A 27,349-nucleotide genomic window follows, 5' to 3' on the forward strand; every position below is an offset into this window, starting at 1 on the left:
AAGAGAAGTTGATATGTGGCAATAGGCCGAGCTCTGTAAGTCTTGTTATTGTAAAGACCGAAGGAAACAGCTGCTAATGCTATTCTCGATGCAATATCTAACAGTACAGCATGCAGGGTTTCCATTATGACTGCTAGCTTTATGTTTCTTGGGTGCTCCTATTTGTGTTCTATATACTGCAGTTGCGTCCTCATGGTCTTTCTTTAACACTTGTTGAGTGAAATGCTAATTAACTGCTTTGAGGATCTTCTGTCTTTCCTCCAAATTGGAATAAAATGTTGCCCCCAGAATATGAATTTCTCAATCCTTGCTTTTGACCTCTGTTCAAAGGTCAGCGAGTCTCTTCAATTCTTTGGAACCTAGGAAGCATTAACTTTCAAGTTAGAGTAACTTGAAGGAAATTCTTAGGAAAAGCTTTAACTTCTTTTGTTCCTTTCTTTCAACGTAGTTAAAAGTGTTTGTTATCTGAATTGGTTAATAACTTTTGCATGATTATCTTATTCTATACTTTTTGTAGTGTACTGATAATATCTTTAACAACTAAGCAATGTAACTACATATCGGATATTGGCTAAATCTTTGACTATTTTGGAGATGGATGTTTAATTCTTTGGACTCCTCCGATTGTTTAAGTAATCTCACCCCGTCTTTTCTATCAGTTTCAAGGGCATGTTTGAAACATATGTATGATTCAGTTCTTTGTGTTTATTTCTCATTCATTTGCTGGGATTTTCAGGGTTTATGGTGAGCCACAGAGAAGGGAGTGGACGACTTGATCTCCCTAGGCCTTGCTCGTCTACTGGCAGAACCTGACTTGGTAATCCTTAAGTTGCAGCAATCATTTTGTAGTATGTTTCTTTACCATGATCCGAAGGGCTTGCAAAGTTTCCAGTTGATGTCTGAGGAGGGAGAACATACTTGCTGGTTTACATGGAAAAAAACGTCTCAACTAGATCCTCTTGCCTTTAGTATTACCAGGTCTTAAATGTGTCCTGCATACATGATTGGAAGTTGGAACCTTAGGCTTGTGAGAATTTGATGAAAGGGAGTATTGAATTGGTCCTCCAAATGGGGCAGATTGATGTAATATCTTATATGTGTAGAGTATGTAATGGTTCTCTATTTGAATTCACGTTCCCATGATTATACGTGTGTGAGGAGATTAAGTGGGCGTTTGGACATAAGAATTGTAAAATTATAAAAAGGGTGAAATTTTTTTTCAAGTGAAAATGGTATTTGAAATTTAGAGTTTGTGTTTGGACATGAATATAATTTTGGATTGTTTTTGAAGTTTTGTGAAAATTTTAAAAATAATTTTTTGGAGTTTTTTAAAATTTCAAAAATTTTCAAGTGAAAATTAAAATTTTTATGAATAAAAGTTGATTTCGAAAAAAGTAAAAATTTCTTACGTAACGGACTCTAAAAAAATTATCAAGGCTTTGTTAAGTTTGAGGTTGTGGTAGCAAACCATTAAAATAAAAATTGGTAAAGAACACAACAACATGGGGTCCATAGCTCAGTGGTAGAGCATTTGACTGCAGATCAAGAGGTCACCGGTTCGAACCCGGTTGGGCCCTTTAATTTTTTCCATTTCATCCCTGTTGAACAAACACATCTAAAAGAAAGATATGGAATACTTGCGTCAACTCATATTATGTAAGCGATCATTCAGAACACCATAAAGTAAAAGCACAATGCACAAAGATAAATGTTTATTCCTCCAGGCACTTTTCCTCATTAATTTTCTTTTGGGAGGGCGAGTGTCAAAAATCATTACTTAATTAAAAAAATATGTTCCATAAACTGGCGTCGCCCGGACTCGAACCGGAGACCTTCAGTGTGTTAGACTGACGTGATAACCAACTACACCACGACACCTTTGTTCTTTAGACCCAACTATTTATATTCTCTATAATCCAGTTCGAACTGAACCAGACCGCGTAAGTTAAAATTTCGTCTGGAGAGAGAGGCGTTTTCTTGTACCCTCAAACCCTAACCTTTCCTCTTTTTCCTTCAATTTCTACTTCCTCTTTCCCAAAATACAGACAAACAGAGGCGCAAATACATAAAATTACAAAATGGCAGAGGCAGCTTTGAATATGAGCTTAGACGATCTCATCAAGAAGAATAAAACCGGTACCGGAGGTAAACCTCGCGGCAGAGGTCGTGGGGGCGCCTCCGGTCCTGGTCCTGCTCGCCGATTCCCCAATCGTTCAGCTAACCGAGCTGCACCTTATTCCACCGCCAAGGTCGAATTTTTTTAAGATCCAATTGAAATTTTTTGGTTTTTCTTCGGTTCCATCTATGTCTCTTCCTTCAAATCTCGTCAGCGTTAGGGATTTTTTTTCGGATTTTGAACCTGGATAAATTGTTGTATCTGATCCAATAAAGTTGATGGCGGTTCAGGCTCCTGAGGCGGCGTGGAATCATGATATGTTCGCGGCGGCAGATCAAGCTTTCCCCTTTGGACAAGCCGGTGTTGGTCAGGCGGCGTCTTCCATATCGACTGGGACAAAGCTCTACATCTCCAATCTTGATTACGGCGTCTCCAATGAGGATATCAAGGTAGCTTTTTCTCTCCTCTCTAGCTCGTTTTTGTTTTTTTATTATGTTCTTTGTTTGGAGATTTGTAGGGATGAGTATTTTGGGATTGATGCATACTAGTTAATTTTCATGTCCTTTATGCGGGTTCTTTTGATTTTTAACTTGCACAGTTAAATATCTCTCGAGCTTTAGTCAAAGTTTTGACCTTTCGTTTGCAACTGTTTGCTTGTATTCATTATTTGTGATGCAATTATCCTTGGGAGATGTTAATCAAGCTAGGAGGTAAATAAGCCAAAAAAAAAAGGAAAAAAGGAGTACTACATGTTTAAGTAAAAAAGGAGATCTTGAAACTACTGGAGATGTAGCTGAGGATAGAGTTGCCTGTTAGGCTTTGACTAGGTTAAAGAAAGTCATTGAACTGAAAGTGGACATGCTCGCACAGGCTAGATTGAGCTGTCTTTATTTTGCTAACTCTTCTGCCTTGACGATGCTTGTTCCAATGGAATTTTTAGTTTGTGCTTGGATCGGTTTATGCAAAAAAGATTAATAATTTTGGAAGTAGTGTTTGCAATCTCTTTGGAGGTTTATTGATTGGCCACCAATTTTAGCTTGTAAAGATGTATGTGTTGAATTGCAGGAGCTCTTCTCAGAAGCTGGTGACCTGAAACGCTATGCTATACATTATGATAGGAGCGGGAGATCGAAGGTATTTTATAACCGAGACTATGCACTTTAAAGGAAAACAATGTGGTTCGGCTGAGATTAATGGAACTGCTTCTTCAGGGAACGGCAGAGGTGGTCTTCTCGCGTAGACAAGATGCACTAGCTGCCGTTAAGAGGTACAGCAACGTTCAGCTTGATGGGAAGCCAATGAAGATTGAAATTGTTGGGACCAACATTGCCACTCCCACTGCCCCTGCTTTCAATGGTGCTTTTGGTTTTGGAGACGCTAATGGAGGTCCCAGAAGGTATGATCTGTTATTCACCAGGACATTGTTAAATTGGTTTAATTTTTTCTCTGAGCTTTTCTATTTAGCTCTTTGATGATAAATGAAAATAGGCTTTGATAAGATTGAAACTCTAAGAGAGTGCTGGTTGCTTCATGTGTGGAAATTCCTTTTATGCACTTGCAGGCCTCTACTCCCACTCTTTAGAAAGGTCATGGAAGAAGTGTATATATTTGATTGTGGAGCACAATTTTGTTCCTTTTTTCTGGGTGTTACTTCTAGCATCAAGTTTTAAAACAGTTTGACAAGACTGGTAATTGTAGTTCAGCGGTAGAAGAAATTCATGTATATACGAACAAAGTGGAGAAGTTAGCTAGTTTTGTCTGAGTCAACTTCAGTTGAAGCGAAACAAGACATTGAATTTGGGAAAACTGATAAATGGGAGGTCGGTTTTAGACACTTAAATTGGAGGTAGTCTTGTGGGTTGATCATACAGAGGTATCTTATCGAAACAACTATCATGCAAAGTTATCGGGGAATGTAAGCTATGTTTGGCTGCAGGAAAGGAGAAAATTGAGTATAAAGTGGGAGTTAGTAAGCTTTTTTAGAAACCTTTCAAGGTTTAGACAAGAGTATGGGGACAACAGTTATTTCGAGGAGAAATTTATTGGCCCAAGAGAATACATTGTCTCATTATGTCTTTCCTCTATCTTGAATAGCAGGCATGCTGTCTTTCTTTTCTTTCCCTTCGCTTCTCGTTTTTTTTTTACATTATGAATATTCAATAAATTAATTCAAGAAGATTTGCGTTTAACGACACATGTAGTTTTGAGGGCATGAAGTAGATTTTGATTACTTGAAATAGGAACTGAACTAATGGAGAATCATTTCGTACTTATTGGGATTTCTGTCATAAATATCAAGATTTTTTTCTTTAAAACTCATACTAAGACCTTTTCTTTTAGTTCGTTGCTCCATTAACTTCCCTGTGTTAGCTTCGACTGTCTTTAGTATATTGAGTATTGGAAGTATTCTTTTTCAATTGGATGTCCCCATAAGGGACAGTCTTGAAAGTATTTGACAGGTGTTTAAATTGTTAAGTCCTTTTTTTGGTATTAGCTCAACCAACAAATTAGATGTTCGTCCCCTTGAAGCGTGACCTTGTATTGAGTACCTTGCCTTTCCTGAGGAATGTTAAAGTACATAATTGTTTATTTGATGAAAGTTGTTACCCAAACAAAGTCATCATGCAACGTGGAAGTTGGTGAAGAATCGAAATTGTTGCACTGAGAGCATTATCTCCTTGAAGTGAAGTTTTAAAAGATCTATTGGAATTAGTGTTGGAGGTTTACTATGCTGATGGGCCAATGTGATGGCTTTGGTTTGGAAAACTGAAGAGTTCCCCTCTCTGGTTTAGACCCCACCCACTTTCCTTACTTGATTAAATGAATCATATGCTTACAACTATTAGTACTTATTCGGCTGATTGGATGATGAGATGACAGCTATTGTAAGTGAATTTAGCTTCAATCACGTAAATTTTTTTCCTGAATAACTTGATCTCTAGTTTTAGTATTGTTTGTTTTAAATCTGTAATGGAGTTTTTCATTTGGTTTCTTCCTCTCTTTTGATGCTGTTTAACATAGTTGTATTAATAATTGGATAATGAAGATATGGAATTAGTTTCTATTCAATGCATTCTAATCATAATTCATGTGTGGTAAAACAGTGGTCAAGCAAGAGGTGGTGGCTTTGGGAGGTCACGGGGTGGTAGAGGACGCGGTCGCGGATTTCGAGGAGGCAGCAGGGGACGGGGAAGAGGAGATCGTGGAGAAAAGGTATCTGCAGAAGATCTAGATGCTGATCTGATGAAGTATCATTCAGAAGCAATGCAGACAAACTGATGGGTCCGGTAGCAATGTTTGCCTCTACATCCAGTGCCTAGTGCAGCCAGACTTTCTGTACTTTAGTGTTCTTCTCTTTTCAAGTTGCAAGAAAGAAAGTACTTATAGGAAGATTTGAATATTTGCTGTATGGGAATTGAGCTTCTTCTTTATTTGTTCCCTTGATTTGGATTTGTGCTTGGGTGGAGTGATTTGTGTATTCTACCAACTCTTTAGTTTATTTAAGAGGTGGACGATTAGAGTGGAAATGCTTATCCTTGCCCATCCCACGACAAAGCTTTGCCTCGACGGTGGCAGACGCCAGCTGAAGGTGGTGGCTGCCCTGTGTACTGAAGTTCTGCAAGTGCTTCTTGTAGTCAATTATTTGGGCGTCAATCGTGAGGTAGTTTTTGTCGCTTTGTTCTTGTCCACTGCTTTCACAATTGCAGTCCTTGTGCACTTTGCAGTTTTGCTGTATGTGTCGACTTAATTTTATCCATGTTGATAATGAGTTCTACAAACTGTTGACTTAGGAAGAACGTAAGTGGGATTAATTTTGGGCGACTAAAGCTGCCTCCCCTGACTAGAACTGCCTCCCCTAATGTACTATTTTGCGAATATATATATTTCTACCTTTTATGACATGTTTATAACGAGCTTGAAAAACTGTTGCATTAGGAACAGGTAGGTCGGAACATAATTGGGTGACTAAGCTGAATCCTTTGAATGATTATGTCTTATTGCAAATACATGGGATGAGTAAGCTGAATGATGGTGTTCTCGGGCCCGCAGACTGCTCATCTTGTGGATGATATGTTGATGTCGCCGGAGAAAGAGGCTTCGTCCTCTTTCTGTGAACATGGTGTTTGAGTGAGGTGGCGGACTTTCTGCATTTCTACATCATTATGGAGCTTATGCCCCGTACTGTAGAATTGCTCGAGTTTGCCGTCTTTGCATCTCGGTTATGTGCATTTAGATCTTTTATGTGCTTCCCAAAAGTGCTTCTCTTGCAATCTCTTCAAGTGTGGAGCATCATCCAGCATTTCATATTAATTAGGCTGTTGGTAATTGAAATTCAACGATTAGAAACTTGGATCATTGAGTTGAATATGCATTCTGCTATGTCCGTATTCAAAAATCAAATTTTCTTGGTTTCTTCTCACTCTTATGATCTTGCTCGGAGTTGCAACTAGATCCTTCACAGACAATGTACATTAGCCGCCCAGTAGGTATGCTGATTATCTGCCGGGTGATGTGTCAACTGATACTTCCCTGTGAATGGCTGTGGTGCTAAAGAGGGCATACTGACTCCCTTAAAAAGCCTGAAATATATATGCTGAGATATGAATGGTGGCTGATCATCATCAATGGATCTCTTGTAAAGAATGTTTGTAGCTCGAACGACCATGTTTCTGGAGCAGGTTTGAGCTTTGTTTTTGATCGCCTTTTAATCGAAGGTGTTTGCAGCGTGTCCAAACAACAATCTGGAACAGAGTTAAGGAACAATGAAGTTTCTTTCTTTCTGTTTGTAGGTGCGGGTCCTGTCCATATTTGGGAAGGTAGTAGTTTACGAGGAATACTTTTATCTTTCTTGCGATTGTATTTTATAGGTGCTTTCTTGTGCATTCTTTCGGTGGTGATTACCTTCACCTTCGGCCGAGTAAAAAACTTACACATTATGTAACGTTCGCGGTATTTGGCAATGGGCTTGTAGTGAATCTATATGATGATTTTTCTGCCAGTCCACACCTAGTAATACCATCGGCGCTGCATCCACTTCTGATCCTTTCTAAGAAAATCAATGCAATTTTTATGTCTGTTAAGATATTGAGTCTTGCCTTGAATTTTCTTTTTTTCTTTACCTGATTCCTTTAAAAGAACAAGGCACAATGTGCGAGTTAGTGCACTTACAATGCTGCAAAATATGAGAGGTGCTGAGTGTTCAGTTTTGGAAAACGCAGATTGCTCTTACAATTCCAAAACTAACCAAGAAACAAAAGAGTACTCGTGAAACGTAATATTTTGGACCATCTTACTGACGTATGTAGCCGTGTAGGTCATTTTGTTCTTTTAGGCTTTGATCTCGAGTTATTCATCCAAATTTAATCACGGACAAATAATCTGCTGTTTTCTGTGCACGTATGAGTTGAGCCAGCTAAGCTGGGAACAAACCAGTATTGCAAGGAAGTAACATATTCGCTACAGTAGGGAAATCGAGAATAATCATGACTTCCGTAAATTTACACCATCGCCACCGTTGAAAACAATAATCCCCCAAACGTCCTAATTACATGCAAGGAAAAAAGCTTTGATACATCAATGACCTAATTTCTGGCTAAAACATACAACACAACACTACTCCACACCAGCTAGATGTAGAACAATTGGTGCGACATCATTGCTCCTTTGGTCTCCTCACTTTATCCCAACTTGAAAATATTAACCTCAAAAGAGAATAAAATATAGCAAGTATGCACGACTTTATAAAGTTCCAAAATGAAGAAGGCCAATACCAAGGATATAGCAATCGGAAAAAGAGACTTATGATATGTCGAGGGTATCGTCCAACCTGAAACAACACATTAAAGCATGTTGTTAATAAAACATAACATGACCAAATATAGGAACATAACATGGCCAATCCCAATGTTCTCTAACCGCTATCATATGCTTCCATGTCAAAATGAAATTCATTCAACATTTACCGAGGCACTGGCAAAATAATTGAACCAACTTTTCTAACTAGTCATCTTTTTCATGCTATCCGCTTATAAAATATCACCAGGGTCAACCACAGAGTAGGTTTACTTCTAGTCTGGACTTCACCAACAGAACTCAAAAAAAAAAAAAAAAAAAAAGAAGAAGAAGAAAGAATGCTACACCAAGGATTTGAACAGGTAACTAACAGTAATTTTTGAACTACCTTCAGCACTACACTAGAATCACCCCTCATGTCAAGGGGATCCAACAATTTATATATATGGAAAAATTTTTGTCGTTGACCTCTTTGCACAGTGTAGGACTCAATTGAATCCCCTAGTGTCCTAGCTCCGCCCCTGTTCATTAGTGTTCTGTAATTCTTTATCTACTTGTTAGGTGCATTGTGCATCAGGCTACTTTGCCACACCAAATTTTTTTATGATAAATACATACATCTTTATTAATCCATAAAATGTCTGAAATAAATATACTTCATGGAATATTGGTTTGAAATGATATCAAATCATAAGTCTATTCCAATAATAGAAAGATTACTCACAGGATATAGCAAATCTAATGCATCCCATGCTGCATGGCGAACAGCTCTTGTTGGGTACATGGGAGCACCTGGTGACGTGAAACTATACAAGCAAGTTTTCAATCTTGTACTGGTAGCCATTCTCAACTCTAATCCTGCAGAGATGTCACTGTAATGTAACTCCATACATTTTGGAAAACCTGCACTATTGCAGACATTCAAATTAGCTAGAACTACCTTTACCTTGAAGGACTTTCAATTGGGAGAGGTAATGCAACAATACTGGCTCCACTTTTAGTTTTTGAAGCTGAAATCAGAAGTGTAAATGAGAAGATACCCAGCGAAAATGAAGGAAAAGACTATGGGGATGTTGAAGATCCTGTTCTCTTACCTGATCAGCTAGTTCAGTTACAAATATATCTGCTGGACCACCAATCAAGAAAGCATTTGGAAAATCAGGAAACTGCCTTAAAAAACTTCCTAGCCTGTCAGCTGCAAATAGATTCAACATAAGCATGTAATCTTAACCTTGTATGCAAGGTTACAGCTAAGATCAGCTTACCTTGGTTATATAAGAATATGAACCTTGAAAGGAGGAGAAATAAATCTCTTTGGGCCTAACAAAATGAAGACAGCGAATGATGTTAGGACACACCCACTAAAATTAGACTTGCTTTGGCACACAGGTAAATCAGAAGGGGCAGACATCAGACCTGCAACGGGATCTTCTTTAATCGATCTGGAACAAGGGCAACTTCCTCAAGCAGATACTGTAACACACATCCATATAATCAATTGTCACCATTTACTTCCATCGATCTAAAAGCAACAAAAGAAGCACCAGTGCTACACTTCACTCCAAATACTTCACAAATAAAAATCAATTCAGGGGTATTTGACCTGAAAAAGACTCTGGAAACGCCTTGTATTTGTTTGGATGTCGATCCTGCAAAAGGATATGTCAACCAATTACTTAACACACTTTACTATAACCCCCACACCCCGTTCCCGACCTGTTCTTCTTCACTTATGCACAGTGAAACACATAAAAGAAAGAGCAATAACTACATAATTTCTAAAAAGAAAACCTCTGTCTGACACAACGATACAGTTTGACAGAAATATTAAGGTCTATTTTATGAGCAGCAACAGAGTAAATCTCTGAGTGGCGTATATATATTAACATAGATATGAAGAACACAAGAAGGTAAAGAGAGTTGACGATAATGATGTAAAAGCTAAAGTTGATCCAACATGATGATGTATACCAGTCAGGCAAGAGAAAATGTATGCAAAGCAATCAATGTCTCTATATTAATCAAGGAAACTCAGGCAGGTTGCATAAGGGGAAAGCTTTACTGAGTGCATAAAGCAACAGGGCCTCAAGATTGTTGCATAAAGGAAAGACCCTGTATAGTGAACTTAATCACATTTGACCCTTGATATATCTAGGATACAAAGAGTTGTGCCCTTGAAGCAGTAGCAAGGTCAGCACTAGAATGTGTTAGAAAACGCACACACAGTTAGCTTCCTGAGTTTCTAATTTAATAGAAGCCTCAAATGAGAAGTGACATTGGCGATCAACAAAATCTTAAAATAAAAGCAAAACTCATACCAGAATACATTTGTAGCTCCTTGAACAAGAGCTGATGAGTAGCGGAGGAGGACTTCAGAATTTTCAAGTTGAACCTCAAACAACTGCAAAGTAGAAGAATATGTAAAAGAGTAGGTTCATCACCATTGCATGAATAAAAAACACATCTCCTCTCCTTTCCCCCTCGCCCTTCCTGCTTTTCTTCCTGGTGAGGTCTTTTTTTTGTGTGGAGTTGAGGGTGGGAAGGACGAGGCGGCATTGTATGAACATCTAGATAAGATTTACAGATAACACCATCAGATACGGCTTTTATTATTGGATATGCCTACATAGTTACAGATTGAAGAGATTCTAGGGTACGCATAGATATTCCCTGCCAGTTTTAAAGGGAAATGAGTGAAATTACTGCATTCGGAAAGTCAATTCGGAGAGTAAAACCTCTATTGGCTCGTTTGTTCACAGAAAAGAATGAGTGAAAACAAGCACAACCCAAAATATTGTGAGAAACACGTTATACATACATAAGTCCAACAGAGTAAGATAAAAAAGGCTCACCATAAGTTGGATAAAAGGAAAAAGAAAAATAAAACGATAAGGGGGGTTTGAAAAGAATTAAAAAAGAATATCAACATCAGAGCCATATTTCATTCTTAACTTGTGGCCCTGGAAGGCATCTTTCATTCCTTGAAATGGGGGTTCTCATTCTACCGCTACATAAAGAGTACAACAACAACAATCCAGTATAATCCCACAAGTGGGGTCGGGGGAAGGGGCAGAGAGACTGTTTCCGATAGACTCTCGGCTAAAGAAAAGATGGAAGAAGAACTGACAGCAAGTGATAGCAATACAAGGTATTTAGAAAATGAAATCCAAGGTAGCAAAAGAGAGTAGGAAAGAAGTACTAATAGTCCGTAACAACAGTACAAGATATGTAATGATAGCAAATGTACGGAAGGCAAGTAACAACAATACAAGATATGTGGTAATAGCAAACAAAGGATAAAAGAGATACCATACTAACATTAATACCATTGAACTAAGAAGACACAGGGAAGCGCTCGACTACCTACTAACCTTCTACCCTAACTCTCAACCTCTATACCCTCCTATCAAGGGTCATGATAGGAGATTAAGATCATAGAAAGACGTAAAAATTCTACTAACCCACTTATGGAAAAGGAGTGCAAAAGTATTTGAAGCGAAAGATTGACTCCACAGTTGGACAATAAGATCAAGGATCGGTTTTCCGTTCTGAGGTACACGAACAAAATGATCAGCAAGCACATAGTAGTAGCATGTCGGTCCTTCAGCCCGTTCCTCTGCAGCCGTAATAGCATCCTCGCTGCTGAGTATTATCTCTGTTCAATGTTAAACCACAAAAATAAGTTCTTCCTCTTGATTGATCACCAAGAATCGTCAAAATTCTGAATTTCCTCTAGCAAATGATATCTCATAGTTCTGGACATTTTTAGCTTGAAAAATAGGTTAATGAGATTCTTCAGAATGAAATTGGTATTACATTTTTTTTAAAGGTAAAGATTTCTGACATATGATAAAGAAACAACACAGATAGTCATATCTATTGACACATATTTTGTTGTACTGATACACCTTCATGCAATTTGATTTAATCCTTAAAAAGAGAAGAACACAAGGAAATGAAGAGAAGGAGTATATACTATTCACTATTCGTTCAGAAGCCAGGGAATGAAAGTGAAAGGAAGGGGAGAACCAAGAAGCAAGTTCCTTATCCCCCCACAAAAAAAAAACAAACTAAAAGAAGCAAGAAGAAAGTGCATTCCCTTTGTTTGGGTATGGAGAAAACAATTGAAAGGTGAGAAGAAAATAAGAATTTTAAAACTGAAAGTTCCTCTTTTTCTGACAAGGTTAGTACAAAGAGAATAAGACTGATATGTTTCAGACAAAAGCAAAAATTTGGTGGGGGCACAATGGAAAAAGGAATTGCTTTGAAAGGTGATTCTTTTCATCTCTAGACCCTTTCTAGATTACCCTCGCACAAAATAGTGAATTGAGTTCGAAGAAACAAGATGATGATATCTTTCAAATTTGCTTTCCTCCCCCTCTCCCCCTAATGAACCAAACATGGGACGAGAAAACTGTGACCTTCCCTCGCTTTCACTTCCCTTTCCTAGTTTTCAAACAAAAGTTGTGGAAAAAGATAAGGTAAAAAATGTGAATACAAATCCATCTTCTATCACTAATTCATAAATCTTGGAACCTAACTAAGAGATGTTTGAGAAAGTTCAAGTTTAGGAGGAGGAGCTAGGGTGTCAACATGTGAGATTTGTTATAAGAAATCATTTAATCAAGATGTGGAAAAAAAAACTTGTTTTCTGAGAAAAGAGTTTAGGGCCGGGCGGGGTAGATTATTATTTATCTCATTAAAAATAGAATCATAGTCCTTTCTTTAGTCTTACTGCCATACCCTTCTCACAAATTAAAGTGATTGAAGAGGATGAATATCACAGAGAGCTAAACAGATTTAGAGCCAGAATAGACGATTTTCACACGAGTAGAGTGAACACATGATAAAGGTATCCAATGTTCATGAAGTTCCTATTGCAAAGTCTTCGACATCAACGATATTTCTTTGTTCTTTTACCCATCTCAAAGGAGTACAATGGCATAAACATTAGAATGAAGCCAGGGTATGAAACCGTAGAACTATTATTTCCTCTCTTTACAAAGAGAACAGAGGTTTCTTTTTACGAATAAATGTATTTCACTAAAGTTAGGCAACCAAGAAGGTGCTTCTTGCAAAGTTGACAAAACAAATACCCTAGAATAAATATAAGCCACAAAAGTTGGTTTTATATTTTCCCCAATGCTAAAGTTTTTTAGTGGACTAAGTTGAAAGTTCAGATAGGAGAAGCGCGTTGTGACTTTTCTTTTGTTTGATCATATGAGACTAGAAATGAATGCTTGATCCTGTGCTCACTTCAGCTTACTACTTGAGTTGATGCCAAAAAATTCTTACTACCTTGTTCACCACTTCTCCACTTAGGTTGTCAGTTACATTCTCAAGAAGTTGATATGCACCGTCTCTCCGTCAAAACATCCCAAGGCAACTTCAATTTATCTTGGTGCTATACTTTCTCGATATGGGAATCTCTTACTTAAATCCAGTTGTACTGTATTAGGTCAGGTGATATTACATGGTGGCTATCGTTGTAGCAACTGCAAGGACATGACACTCTGTTCACTCTATTTTATTTGTGAAATTATCTTTCCTACTTTCTTACCAGGTCTACAACCAGTGGCTAGCATACTCACAATAATTCACCAACTGATGATTCTTCCGTTCTGATGTGAAGATTTTGGCTTCCATTTTTACTCTAGATTTTCTTCATTCGCCTTGTTGCTACAACAACAACATACCCAGTATTATCCCACACCGTGGATTCTGAGGAGGTTAGTTTGTACGCAGACCTTACCCCCACCTTGTGAGGATAGAGAGGCTGTTTCCAATAGACCCTCGGCTCAGGAAAGAATAAACACCACATTCATTCGCCTTGTAGATGTCTACATGAATTAACACGGAATGTACTAGTCAAAATATTATGTCTTTACTTAAACTATGGGATATACAAACTTTAGCCCAATATTGCATTTGGGTTGGTCACTCAATTAGCTTTCTTTCCAGCGTTGCCTGGTATTAGTTATCTCACAATAGGCAACAAACTTTTTATCGTTTGAAACCTCATATGAAACAATAATGGTCCCCATCTTAAAATACCATCTCCTAATGATATTAAATGAAACAGAGTATGTCGTACTCTAATATACACATTAGACATATAGAGCACAACATTTACCAAAAGGGATCTAGAACAACTTTCAAACATAGCACCAAATTCCCCCCATGTGAAATATTTCGAAATAGTTCTTAATTAAAGACATCTTGCAAATGCAACTATCACACATCCATATATATGGTATAAATATGTAATAGAGTATAGCATCTCTGTGACTGATACGATACATTAAACAACTCTCAATATAGAAAAGAGCTTGATCATTAAGATCAGCTAATATTATACCACTACGTGCATGCAATGCTTTCAGTAATCAACTTCATTAAAGAGAAATTTACCATGCAGTAATAAGAGAAATTTAGAACCTTTAAGCAATGGCCTGTGCTAAGTATGTAGCTTTTTTTTTTCCAAGACTTTCCTGAAAGTATTCTCAGGAAAAATCACTACCTAAACTCATCAATGAGGTGCAGTTATAAGCTCTTCATATTAATCATTCAGTTTGCAAGAGAAGCAAAGAGAGGAAAAAACAGACCATACGGTTAGATCCATATATAGATAGGAACCATTATTCCAATCTATATTCCAAAGGTTCGACGAAAAGACAAAGGAATTAAAGATAAAGTTGATAACATTAACATCTACAAGGCCAATTTCATATATACTAAATGAAATGCAAAGTCATCATCAAGTTAACTTTCAAGACACACTGAGTACTTATAACCAAGTTTTGCCCAACTTTACCAATATATCCATAAAACTTCCCAGATCTCTCCCCGCTCCCACTCCCCAAGCGCCATCTTAAATTACTCCTTGAGCTTCAGTAGTAAATACATATAATCACATAATTTAACACAGCTCCTTTTAACAACCAGGCAACTTCCACATTCAACTTTCAGACTTTATGTTGCTTATCGTGGCTCACTAAGGTTAATTGAGCATCACAATTTTGCTAAAGCACTCAACAGGTTTTAAAGCATTTCCAGTCGCAAGATATAATTAAGTAAAAATAAGTGCATTGTCTCCCCCAGCTTCAGCATTTAGATAAAACCATCACACATTTCAACACTTCCTTGTCATATCTTTTTTTTTTAAAGGTTAAACCACAAAAGGAATGTACAATGTAACAAAAGACATAAATATTCACACAAAACACGAGTGAAAAATTACGCCTCAGCGAACAACATTGCGTTACCTTTTGCTCGATCATCAACTTCCAAAGCAATATCAGCGAACAGCTCTTGCAGCAAATTACGCCTCAGCGACGGCGAAGTCAATGCCTGAAACGAAAATTAGAGAAAAAGCATAGAATTCAACAAACTCAATCAGTCAAATGAAAAACGCAAAAGAAAGGAAACACGCGCACAAAATCAAAGCATATACGTACACGTTGAAGCTTCTTTTCAATCTCTTGGGTAAGAGCTGTGAGATAAGCGGAGCTTCGAGCTGTTGAAACGGTAGCCATTGTTGATCTCGCGTGATTTCTTCAAAATATACGAACATTGAAGAAGCGAAGAAAACAGAGGAATTGCCCTAATCCAGATAATTCTGGATTTTGGATCCAATGGAGGAATATCAACAATTAATTTTATATATCTGTAAATAAACGTTACATTTACAGTGAGAGATTAATTTTAAAGTTAGGGAAGAAGCAGTAACTGAGACTTCTTTATTTTACTTTTGATTTGAAAGCTAAAGTGGCGTGGAAGGAAAGGAATTATTAATTGAGCTATGCGTAGGGAAAGTAGTGGCTTATGGGGAAGGAAATGGGCACATGGCTTGTGGCTTTTTTATACACGTGGGTTTTTTGGATAATGCGAAATTGCGGGGTGAGAAAGATAAAATCCACCCATCTTGTCTCTCGTCACGCACACACGCGCTTTTCTTTTCAAAATGTGAGCGGTAAGGTTACTGATAACTGATTTCTCATGAGTGATGATTTATATCCTTTTTTTTCTCTCTCTACAAAATATAACACAATTAACTCGTGTACATAACCTGCACTACAATAATGTGTAAGAGTAACGCTACTATTGTTGATACCGATATTATACGATAGTATTTTAGTGTATTAGAAAGGGCAGCCCGGTGATAAATATTAGTGGATTATTAGTAGTTAATATAAGGATAAATCTTTTTAGATGTGAAGAATGTGCTAACAAATATCTCTGCTTGTTCGGTTTTGATATTCCTGTCCCTATATCTAACTAAGTTTCATCAAGACACATCTACTTGTTCAAACGCAATATAATAAATCATTCTGACTATGTGTGTCCCTCAATAGTCTTATTGTATTATCCACGCCAGATAAAAATATTTCACTTCATCATTTTTATTCACAAAAACTATTGTTAAAAAAAGTTGATTCCTAAAGTTTTCTCTTCAAGCTATGGGTATTTAACGGGTGGGCCGAGTCGGGTTGGGTAGGAAAATTTAGTACCTGTACGGGTTATGATTCGGGCCGGTTACGGGTTGGGGCATACCGGGTTTAACGGGTTCATTCGGGTAAAAATTGAACCGTAAGGGTTACAGGTTCATGGGGCCGGGCCGGGTTTAGTGTTATTTTTTTTTTTTTTGTATTTTGTATAACTATTGTAAGTTATATTAAATATAAAGTAAAAATATAAAGAATGCAAGGAAGATGAGAAAAATTTGCACTTATAAATTGCAAGTGCTACATTTATTTCAAAATTCAAACTTACAAATTGAAAGGTTTACATTTAACAACAAGTAAATTAACCAAAAAAGAGTAAATTCAAAGGTTTTGCATTGCCTTAGTAAGTTCTTTAAAATCAATATGAACTGAGTGACCTTCTTCTGGAGTGTTAAATTCGGATGGGTTATCATGTGTTAATATATCTCCAAGTTCCTCGTCTTCTGGGCTATCAACATCTTCGCGTCCTTGATTTCTTCGTTCCGATCTAATCCAATCTCTGAAACATACTAAAACTTCCAAAGCATTGCTTCCTAATGAGTGACGGGTGTCTCCAAGTTGTTGTCTTGCTAGACTAAATGCACTCTCTGATGCAACAGTTGAAATTGGCACATTTAGCACGTCCCGAGCCATAGCGAAAAGAACAGGAAATTGCTTTCCATTCTCATGCCTGCTGCTGGTTTGAGAGTTAGAAAATGTAGAAAAAATATTAAAAATATCAAGGCCTTCTTCATCATCCACAGTAGCAGAAGTGGTACAATCCATAGTGGGATTAACATTGCCTACATTAAGAGCAGCATCATTAATTACATTTGCATAATAATTATATAATTATTGTAAATATTTATTTAGCTTGTTCATACAAGTATATAAATTTGGGGTTTCAGTTGGTCTAATCTCCATATAAGTATATAAAGCATTCATTAATTGGTGACAATCAAACATCTTAATAGAATGATTTAAAACAACACCAATTAAGTAAATCAGAGGAATTGGAAAGAAATATTTTTTGAATTTTGCTTACATATTTTCAGCAACATCCCTATATTTTTCTTTTTTCTTAAATTCAAAGAGTAGAAAATAAATTTCAGCTATATGTACTAAAGTCATAGTAACAGTAGGGTAAAATGCTCCAGAAAACTCAACAGTAGCTGTATAAAATTTATGTAAAAATTTAACATCATTAATGACCTCCCAAGTAGTAGTTGTTAACATACGGTTTGGATCAGTACAATGCACATTAACAACTTCAATTATTGGGAATCTATATTTGTAGCAACATTTTAAAAATATATATGTATAATTCCATCTAGTAACAATTTCTTCTGGCATGAATCTGGGTTTAAGGTTATACTGGGCACACTTATTTTTAAATTCCTTTATTCTAGATTGTCTATTATTTCCTTGAATAACACCAACTGCTCTTCTAACATGAGTAATCTCAGTTGAAGATAAATCAAGGCCACTTTTAACAATTAAATAATAAACATGACATGCACACCTAACATGAAAAATTTCATCAAGAGGTGGTTTCAAATGAAGTTTTAATATTGAAATTGCGGCATTATTGTTAAAAGCATTATCAAAAGACATACACAATACTTTTTGCTTGAGATTATAAAATTTAACAACTTCACAAATAGTATTACTTATAAACACATCAGTATGACTCTGATCTTCATCATATTTAAAAGCGATAATACATTTTTGCATACAAGCAGTATCATCTATCCAATGACATGTAATTGTCAAATAATCATTTCCATTAATAGCATGGCCAATATCAGAAGTTAGAGAAACTCTACAAGGAAGGTGGCTAAACAAATAACGTGTGTATGTTTGATATTGTCCACGAAGTCTAAAGATATCAGATCTACAAGTACTTCTAGAGATACCTTTAAATAAAGGATTGTAAATCCTTTGAATAAATATAATAAGATATGATGAAGAAGCAATATAAAAAGGTAGACAACCCAAAGCAATCATTGTTGCTAACTCCTCACGATCTTTCATTTTATCATATTTCACAAGACCTCCAGTAGTAGGGTTTAGAGTTGATTGATTTCCATCTCTATCAGATCCTCATTCTATAGGATGCTCAATTCTCATATGTCTACTAAGTGTCTCAGTCCCCCTAATTGTCCTCCAGTCTTATGCTTAAAAGTATCATTACAAAGTTTGCATTTAACTCTATCACTATTCGGTATGTCTTCAAAAAATTTCCAAACCTTACTTCTTTTTCTACGATTACTAGTCGGGGCCACAGGTGGTCTACTACTAGCAACACGACCACCACCCCTACTATCAGCTCCAACACTACTAGGTGTAAGTGGTATCTCATCTTTCATTTTTAATTCATTATCTTCTATACCAAATCTTCCTGGAATTGTTCATAATCTATATTATTATCAGGTAATGTTTCAGGAATATTTGGAGAGGTATTTAAATTACTACCAGATGCTGAAGCTGAACTACTACCTCTTTTTTTATTTCCCGATTAGTAACCTTGTTACAAACTCTTTTTGCAGCATTAAACATATTGTAAAAATTTAACTACTAGCAACAAATAAATATGCAAATAAAATAATAAATAAGAGAAAGAGTTGGAGGGAGTGCACCGAATTCGGCAATAAATTGAGCACTTGATGATTTTGCAGCTCCAATGTTACCACGAAGAAACGTCAATTGTGTGAGACCCCATGTATTTTTTTCTCTTCTCTTATGTAATATACTTAACGTGGCGTAGTTATATTAGGTATATACGATTGGGTATAGCACATTGGGAGAATAAGACTGAAAATGTGTGGTAATATCAAGGAACTAACTAAAGCTTTAGGTCAAAGGAATCCCTTAAACAAAGGTTCGTGGTTAAAGAAATGGCTCGGGTAGCACCCCGCGCGTTCGGAAGGTTTAAGTTAACTTGCACCTGTGGGATAAGACTAAGAGTGTCTAATATGCTAAGAATAGTGTGTTATGAGGTATTATAATATCACACGGATCACATGTTAAGTTTTGGAGTCAAGCAAGTTGCGAAATAAAGGTCGGCAAAGGTTATCGTAAATTTCTCTAATAATTTTTCTAAACTTTGGGTCAAATGTATCAGATCATTTCTCCCAATGTATAATCAGTTATGGGACCCACAACCTATCAAATTGAAGGTGTACAAGTCTAGTTCGCAACCAAAAAAACCTCACATCAAACGGATATTGGAGTAAAACGTTATGACTGTTTTACCCCGAACAGTCCAGGCTGAAACCGGGTCATGAACCGAGTCGGGTCAAACAAGTGGTATAAGTCGGAAAATCCGACTTGTAAGACCCCAAAACATTTCATTTTCGTCCCAAAACAATGAGGGAGCTGAAGAGAGGGTTCCATGGTGTTCTTTAGTGATTAAGGTACGTTTTTAATGATTTCTACCGTTAAAGTTTGTCCCCGTGCCTAGAAACTCAATCTCTACGCTTTGCAATCGTTTCCCCCTTCTATTAGCTATGTTTGGAGCTATTTTTGGAAGATAGGAATTTGTTGTTCTTGCTGGTTCTTCAGGCTTTATACTTGATTTTCCAAGGTAATCATCTTGGGACTCTTTTATGATCGTTTTTACAAAGTTCTACGGATGTTTCGTCAAGTTAGGGTCATATGGCAAATCTGCCGATTTAAACTCAATTATGAACTGTTTATAGGTGCGTATAAGCTGCATATATATAGTGTTTGCGAAGCTTAGGACGTAAGGAACAACTTTTGTGAAGGAACTACAAATATTCAGACGTTCTTTGGGAAGGTATGTTAAGGCTAAGCTCCGTCCTTCCTTTTTGCACGAATTCTTGGAAATTCCTAAGACGTCAAATGTGATATTTTACTATTCTATTACTAGAAAGACCTTCTGTGAAAGGCATTGGGATCATAGCTGAAGTATTTTCATGATGCTATTAGGTTGATATTCCACTCGTTCGGTTAATTAGGGTATTCGACATCTATATATGTCATTTTGTTGGTTTTCTTATCCATATGTCTATATATGTGAATTCTTATTCGTCTTTGGGTTGTGTGATTAAACAAAATAAAAACATGTAGTATTTACGATCAGTCCTTCTTCCTTGTTAAAGTAAATTTTAAAATCTCTAAAGTGACACATCGATTTCCAAAAAATCTCAAATATAAATTTTACGTTTAAACTATTAAAACACTTGATTTTTTGATATACTTTCCTTTACTAATTATCAAGAAATTAGGTATAAGGACTAAGTGAAGCACCTTAAGCTTTTTATGAACATCTTCAAAGTTAAGTTATCTTTCTAAAAGTCGAGTTAAGTTTTCAAACTTATTTATTCAAAGAAAACATATGAGGTTCCACGAGACAATTGTATGCGATACGAAGATGATTATGAGATCAAGAGGATAAGAGTACCTATGAGCCAAGATTGGCTAAGTTCTTGTTATGGCCTATTATGTGCATTCAAAGTTCATATCATACATGACATATTATGCATGGACTTCGAGCTATAATCGGAGGTAAAGAGCCTATTTGCCCGAAAAACTATATATATTGTACAGATGGCCACAGGTTGGCAATATGATACCGGTTAGCTACCGGGAGAGACCACCATTGCTAGCATTTGGTTGAGTATGTCATGCATTTGCATCAATATATATGTATTCACGACATACGCTTACACGAGCATACCATGCATAATTGATTACTGTGAGGTCGGATGTCGGTCATGGAGGCTACAAGAGTTTCAGTGTCAGGTGGTTTCACTATTTTTTTTTACATCAGCTATGTATGATTCTACTTTCTGCCTTACATACCAGTACATTTTTATTTGTACTGATGTCCCGTTGCCTGGGGACACTGCATTTTTGTTTCGTGTGTGCAGTCCAGGTAGGGACTCTGATCGACCCCTCCGCTATTCAGCTGTGAGTTGGTAAGCTCCACCTCTTCCTGGAGCTTTCATATGATGGTTACTTTTGTGTACAGTTTAGGTATAGTCGGGGCCTTGTTCCGACAGAGCTTATGACACTCTTAGAGGCTATTGTGGACACAGTATTCTGGGTTTCTTTTTGTAGCTTTCAGTCTCCAGCCCAGAGGCTTGGCATGTATATATATGTGTGTAGGCATGTATGTCTCCAATCGCGGCCTCGTCGGCCAGCTAGTACTTTATTATTTTGGCTCGTGTACCTTTGTTTATATGGCTTATGGTTATTCAGGTCATGACCTTAATGGTCCAGGCTTAATATTTCAGATGTTGTGCTGCCCGATCTGTTGGGCCCCCAGTTTAGTTAGCTAGTATGTTTAGTGGCTAACTCGATCGAATATAGTATCGAGTGCCAGTCGTGCCTCCCCTAGTTTGGGGCGTGACAAACTTGGTATCAGAGCAAGGTTGTGTCCCAGGGAGTCCACAAACCGTGTCTAGTAGAGTCTTGCTTATGGGTGTGTTGTGCACCACACTTATAATCAGGAGGCTATGAGGCATTTAGGAATGGTTATGTTTCTTTTAATTAATAGATTGTGCTATAGAGCGAAGTTATAAGAACATATGAAATCTAAATCTTGCTTTGTGTTTCTTATCTTACAGGCTACCTACGCTCAGGAGATGGCACAACGAGAAATAGGTATGAATCCGGGAGAAGGTACCAGTCGTTCCCCACCGAGTCAGAGGGATAAATTTCCCTTAGAGGTACACAGTGAGTCTCCAGTACCCCTAGTTTCAGCTTCCCCAACACTTGTTGGAGCCCAGGGAGATGCAGTAGCCCCAGCCTCACCAGTGATATTAGTACCTGAGGCAGCTAGAGACACAGGACCTCTAGCACCTGTTGTTCCGCCATCAGAGACTGGGAAGCAGGGGATGAGGGAGGAAGTTCAGTTGCTAACTAGGATGGTTTCTATTCATGAGCGACAGCTAGAGTCGGGAGCAGATTCCTAGAGATATCGGACAAGAAGCTCGACGGTACGAGAGTTTCTTCACTTGTCCCCTCCATTATTTACAGGATCCAGTTCCACTGAAGATCCCCAGGACTTTATAGACCAAATGTATAGAGTATTGAGGGTGATGCATGCCTCCGTCACCGAGGCTGTGGAGTTGGCTTCTTTTCGACTACGTGATGTAGCTGTCCTATGGTATGATGCATGGGAGAGATCTAGAGGACCTAATGCTCCGCCAGCAGAGTGGGAGGACTTTTTTGAGGCTTTCTTAGCCCATTATTTGCCACGGGAGGTTCGGGAGGCCCGTCTTGACCAGTTTCTTAACCTGAAGTAGGGGGATATGATTGTGAGGGATTATAGCCATAAGTTTAATTCTTTGGCGAGGTATGCACCAGATATTGTACGTACCATGAGGGCTAGAGTTCATCATTATGTGGATGGTTTGGGGGATCATCTGATTAGAGACTGTAGGGTAGCATCCCTATTGGATGATGTAGATATTTCCCGCATACAGGCTTTCGCTCAGACTACAGAGGACCTTTCCCGTCGGATTCGTGATACTCGCAGGGATATGGAGCAAAGTAAGAGGGCTCGTACTACGGGGTGATTTCAAGCCCCCACTCCATCGATATCCACCTCGATCAGCAGGTAGTTTCCCACCACAGATGCAGGGCCAGCGGTTTGATCATTATATTCAGTCAGGACCGGGGCAGAGCTCAGGCCATCCTGAGAGCCGTCGACATGAGCGTTCCGCACAAATGAGATAGCTTATTCCTCCATGTACTCAGTGCGGTAAGCTGCACACCGGGCAGTGTAGACATGGTTCGAGTGCATGTTATCATTGTGGGCAGACATGACATTTTATTAGTCGGTGCCCGGGGTTAGGCAGAGGTGCACCAGCTCAGCCTTCAGGATCCACAACAGCCTCTTCACCCTCAGTCCGTGCTCCCCGACCAGGTCCACAGTCTACTCAGGGACGTGGTAGGGGGAGAGGTGGAGGAGACACCTCAGGTTCTAGTGGTGGCCAGAACCGCTTTTATGCACTCACAGGCCGACAGGATTCAGAGGCATCCCCAGATGTTGTCACAGGTATATTGACAATACATTCTCATGCCATTTATGCATTGATAGATCCCGGCTCTACATTTTCATATATTACTCCATTTATTGATGGTAAGCTTGACATGAGATCTGAGTTGTTGCCACAGCCAGTTGAGGTGTCTACGCCAGTTGGCGACTCAATTGTTGCTAATCATATCTATCGAGGTTGTACAGTGTTAATTAATGACCGTCCAACTTCTGTTGATTTAGTGGAATTGGTTATGCTAGACTTCGATGTCATTATGAGTATGGATTGGTTGGCATCTTGTTATGCTAATATTGATTGTCGTGCAAAGTTGGTCCAATTCCATTTTCCGGGTGAGCCTATCCTTGAATGGAAAGGTAATGCAGCCACGCCCAAGGGTAAGTTTATTTCATACCTTAGGGCTCAGAAGTTTATTGCTAAAGGTTGTATATACCATTTGGTTCATGTCAGGGATATAGATAAGGAGCCAACGACTCTTCAATCGGTTCCTATTGTAAATGAATTCCCGACGGTATTCCCTGACGAGCTTCCAGGAATTCCCCCGAAAGGGAAATCGATTTCGCTATAGATTTGCTTTCTGATACACAGCCTATATCTATTCCTCCCTACAGAATGGCTCCTGCAGAGCTAAAGGAATTGAAGGAACAACTGAAGGACTTGCTCGATAAAGGCTTTATTAGGCCAAGTACATCCCCATGGGGTGCTCCGGTGCTCTTTGTTCGAAAGAAAGATGGCTCCTTGCGGATATGTATTGACTACAAGCAACAAAATAAAGTCACTATCATGAATAAGTATCCTCTTCCACGGATTGATGACTTGTTCGACCAGTTACAAGGTGCCAAATGCTTTTCGAAGATCGACTTGCGATCCGGTTATCATCAGCTACGTGTCAGGGATATTGATATCCCAAAAACAGCATTTAGGACGAGGTATGGCCATTTTGAATTCCTTGTCATGTCTTTTGGGCTTACAAATGCCCCAGCAGTCTTTATGGATCTTATGAACTGGGTATTCAAACCATTCTTGGATGAATTTGTGATTGTGTTTATTGATGATATCTTGATATATTCACAATCGAAGCCGAGCATGCGGATCACTTGCGAGCTGTATTGCAGACTCTCCAGGACTACAGGTTATATGCTAAATTCTCTAAATGTGAATTTTGGCTAACTTCTGTAGCTTTTCTTGGTCATGTTATTACCAGCGATGGTATTAAGGTTGATGGCCAAAAGATTGAAGCTGTGATGACTTGGCCGAGGACCTTGAATCCGACAGAGGTTTGTAGCTTTTTAGGCTTGGTAGGGTATTACCGAAGGTTTGTGGAAGGATTTTCCTCTATTATGCACCATTGATGAAGCTGACACATAAGAGAGCTAAGTTTCAGTGGACTGAGGCATGTGAACAAAGTTTTCAGGAGCTAAAGAAAAGGCTTACAACGGCACCTGTCTTGACTCTTCCGGATGGCACTGAGGGTTATGTTGTCTATTGTGATGCCTCGAGAATTGGCCTAGGTTGTGTTCTTATGCAGCATGGTAAGGTTATCGCATATGCCTCCAGACAGTTGCAGAATCATGAACATAACTATCCTACGCACGATCTTGAGTTAGCCGCAGTTGTCTTCGCCCTAAAGATTTGGCGGAATTATCTATATAGGGTTCATATTGATGTTTTTACCGACCACCAGAGCCTTCAGTATTTCTTTAAACAGAGGGAGCTGAACCTACGACAAAGAAGATGGCTAGAATTACTAAAGGACTATGATGTTGATATTTTATATCATCCCGTCAAAGCTAATATTGTTGTTGTTGCCCTTAGCCGGAAGTCCATGGGCAGTCTAAGCCATGTTGAAGCTGATAAGGTCAAGATGACCAAATATCTATACCAGCTAGCTAATTTGCAGGTGCGTTTGGTAGACGCAGAGGGTGGACGCATTCTCATTCAGAATACAGCAAAATCTTCTTTTGTTACTGAAGTGAAAGAGCGACAACACGAGGATCCTGAGCTTATAAAACTGAGGGAAAGTATTCCATAGCAGCGACAACCTTTATTTGAGCTAACTGGAGATGGAGTCCTTAGATACCAGGGCTGCTTATATGTACCGACAGTCGGAGAGCTCCGCGCCAAGATTCTTTCGGAGGCCCATTATTCCAGATATGCAGTTCACCCCGGAGCGACAAAGATGTATCGGGACCTTCGATAGATCTATTGGTGGAATGGAATGAAAAAAGATATCGTGGAGATGGTAGCCCAATGTCCTAACTGCCAGCAAGTTAAAGATGAACATCAGAGGCCTGGAGGCCTAACTCAGTGTATTGAACTTCTATTATGGAAATGGGACATGATAAATATGGACTTCATCACCGGTTTGCCTCGCACTCCACGGAGGTATGATTCTATTTGGGTAATTATTGATAGTCTAACAAAATCTGCTCATTTTCTGCCAGTCAGGACGACATATTCAGCCGAGGATTATGCCAAGATTTACATTCGGGAGATTGTGCACCTTCACGGGGTACCATTATCTATTATCTCTAATCGAGGAGCTCAATTTACAGCACATTTTTGGAAATCTTTTCAGAAGGGTCTAGGCATGCAGGTAAATCTTAGCACAACTTTTCATCCGCAAACTGATGGACAAGCAGAGAGTACTATTCAGACAGTTGAGGATATGTTACGTGCTTGTGTGCTAGATTTTAAAGGAAGTTGGGATGATCATCTACCTCTTATTGAGTTCGCTTATAATAACAGCTTCCAAGCTAGTATTCAGATGGCCCCTTATGAAGCACTATACAGGCGGAAGTGTAGGTCGCCGATCGGTTGGTTCGAGGTTGGGGAAGCAGAGTTGTTAGGTCCTAATTTAGTCCAGCAAGCAATGGAAAAGGTAAAACTTATTATAGACCGGATGCGTACAACACAAAGTCGGCAGAAGTCTTATGCAGATGTTCGACGACGAGACTTAGAGTTTGATGTAGAAGATTGGGTTTTCCTGAATGTATCGCCTATGAAGGGCGTCATGTGATTTGGAAAGAAGGGGAAGCTCAGCCCCAGGTATGTTGGACCGTAAAATATTATTCGGAGGATTGGTAGGGTGGCGTACGAGCTTGATTTGCCTTCAGAATTGGGAGCAGTCCATCCTGTGTTTCATGTATCTATGTTGCGGAAGTGCATTGGAGAATCTTCACGTATTACGCCCATTGAGGATATTCACATTGCTGAAGACTTATCTTACGCAGAGGTACCAATAGCTATTTTAGATCGGCAGGTAAGAAAGCTTTGAACTAAAGAAGTGGCTTCCGTGAAAGCGTAATGGCAAAATAACAACATCGAAGAAATGACCTGGGAAGCTGAGACGGAAATGAGGAAGAAGTACCCCTACCTATTTACGACTTAAGGTGAGTCGCATTTAAATAATTGGAAATTATTTCTTTACAACACTTAATTGGATTTTAAATGACTTGAAAGTGCAACTTAAATTTCTTATTGCGAGATAGCTATACGAAGCCTGGTAGTTGGAATCTTCAGAATTTGATTTTTGCTTTGCAAATGTAACAAATATAGCCTCGCAAATAACGTATTAGCGGAAAAAAATGAAACCAAGGAATTGATTTGACCCACTCGCGGACGAATGTTCTTAAGGGGGGGGGAGACTGTGAGACCCCATGTGTTTTTTTCTCTTCTCTTACGTAATATATGTAACGTGGCGTGGTTATATTAGGTATATACGATTAGGTATAGCACATTGGGAGAATAATACTGAAAATGTGTGGTAATATCAAGGAACTAACTAAAGCTTTAGGTCAAAGGAATCCCTTAAACAAAGGTTCGTGGTTAAAGAAATGGCTCGGGTAGCACCCCGCGCGTTCGGAAGATTTAAGTTAACTTGCACTTGTGGGATACGACTAAGAGTGTATAATATGCTAAGAATAGTG

At 38.4% G+C, this 27,349-nt stretch overlaps 3 protein-coding genes and 2 non-coding genes across 5 annotated transcripts; 3 read left to right on the forward strand and 2 right to left on the reverse strand.

Moving 5' to 3' along the window:
• The first annotated feature begins 1,505 nt into the window (after positions 1 to 1,505).
• On the forward strand, positions 1,506 to 1,577 carry TRNAC-GCA (transfer RNA cysteine (anticodon GCA)). The gene has a single exon. It is a non-coding gene; the product is annotated as a tRNA-Cys (tRNA).
• A 227-nt stretch (positions 1,578 to 1,804) lies between these two features.
• TRNAV-AAC (transfer RNA valine (anticodon AAC)) lies at positions 1,805 to 1,878 on the reverse strand. The gene has a single exon. It is a non-coding gene; the product is annotated as a tRNA-Val (tRNA).
• A 91-nt stretch (positions 1,879 to 1,969) lies between these two features.
• LOC104247393 (THO complex subunit 4A) lies at positions 1,970 to 5,643 on the forward strand. The gene is made up of 5 exons (XM_009803402.2): positions 1,970 to 2,249; positions 2,407 to 2,565; positions 3,182 to 3,250; positions 3,328 to 3,512; positions 5,221 to 5,643. The coding sequence occupies exons 1-5, from the start codon at positions 2,079 to 2,081 to the stop codon at positions 5,393 to 5,395; spliced, it is 759 nt and encodes a 252-aa protein (XP_009801704.1). The 5' UTR covers positions 1,970 to 2,078; the 3' UTR covers positions 5,396 to 5,643.
• A 1,926-nt stretch (positions 5,644 to 7,569) lies between these two features.
• LOC104247394 (uncharacterized) lies at positions 7,570 to 15,895 on the reverse strand. The gene is made up of 11 exons (XM_070162887.1): positions 15,367 to 15,895; positions 15,175 to 15,259; positions 11,371 to 11,564; positions 10,228 to 10,310; positions 9,513 to 9,558; positions 9,326 to 9,382; positions 9,175 to 9,229; positions 9,004 to 9,104; positions 8,856 to 8,919; positions 8,634 to 8,767; positions 7,570 to 7,943 (listed from the first exon to the last, which is right to left on the reverse strand). Exons 1-11 carry the CDS (start codon positions 15,442 to 15,444, stop codon positions 7,770 to 7,772), a joined length of 1,071 nt encoding a protein of 356 aa, XP_070018988.1. The 5' UTR covers positions 15,445 to 15,895; the 3' UTR covers positions 7,570 to 7,769.
• Positions 15,896 to 22,439: 6,544 nt separating this feature from the next.
• On the forward strand, positions 22,440 to 23,988 carry LOC138881820 (uncharacterized). Its single transcript, XM_070162102.1, has 2 exons — positions 22,440 to 22,663; positions 23,202 to 23,988. The coding sequence occupies exons 1-2, from the start codon at positions 22,440 to 22,442 to the stop codon at positions 23,986 to 23,988; spliced, it is 1,011 nt and encodes a 336-aa protein (XP_070018203.1).
• Positions 23,989 to 27,349: the final 3,361 nt, after the last annotated feature.

The sequence above is a fragment of the Nicotiana sylvestris genome, chromosome 11, assembly GCF_000393655.2.
Source record: "Nicotiana sylvestris chromosome 11, ASM39365v2, whole genome shotgun sequence".
In the NCBI taxonomy this organism is placed as follows: Eukaryota; Viridiplantae; Streptophyta; class Magnoliopsida; order Solanales; family Solanaceae; genus Nicotiana; species Nicotiana sylvestris.

Excerpts from the sequence above, each read along its gene's own strand:
- LOC104247393 (XM_009803402.2), top strand. The coding sequence starts at position 2,079 with ATGGCAGAGGCAGCTTTGAATATGAGCTTAGACGATCTCATCAAGAAG. Across the intron at positions 2,250-2,406 it reads CACCTTATTCCACCGCCAAG|GCTCCTGAGGCGGCGTGGAA; the intron begins GTCGAATTTTTT and ends ATGGCGGTTCAG. Across the intron at positions 3,251-3,327 it reads ATAGGAGCGGGAGATCGAAG|GGAACGGCAGAGGTGGTCTT; the intron begins GTATTTTATAAC and ends CTGCTTCTTCAG.
- LOC104247394 (XM_070162887.1), bottom strand. The coding sequence starts at position 15,444 with ATGGCTACCGTTTCAACAGCTCGAAGCTCCGCTTATCTCACAGCTCTT. Across the intron at positions 9,230-9,325 it reads TAAAGAAGATCCCGTTGCAG|GCCCAAAGAGATTTATTTCT; the intron begins GTCTGATGTCTG and ends TCATTTTGTTAG. Across the intron at positions 8,920-9,003 it reads TAACTGAACTAGCTGATCAG|CTTCAAAAACTAAAAGTGGA; the intron begins GTAAGAGAACAG and ends TTCTGATTTCAG.
- LOC138881820 (XM_070162102.1), top strand. The coding sequence starts at position 22,440 with ATGTATAGAGTATTGAGGGTGATGCATGCCTCCGTCACCGAGGCTGTG. Across the intron at positions 22,664-23,201 it reads GACCAGTTTCTTAACCTGAA|TCGGTGCCCGGGGTTAGGCA; the intron begins GTAGGGGGATAT and ends ACATTTTATTAG.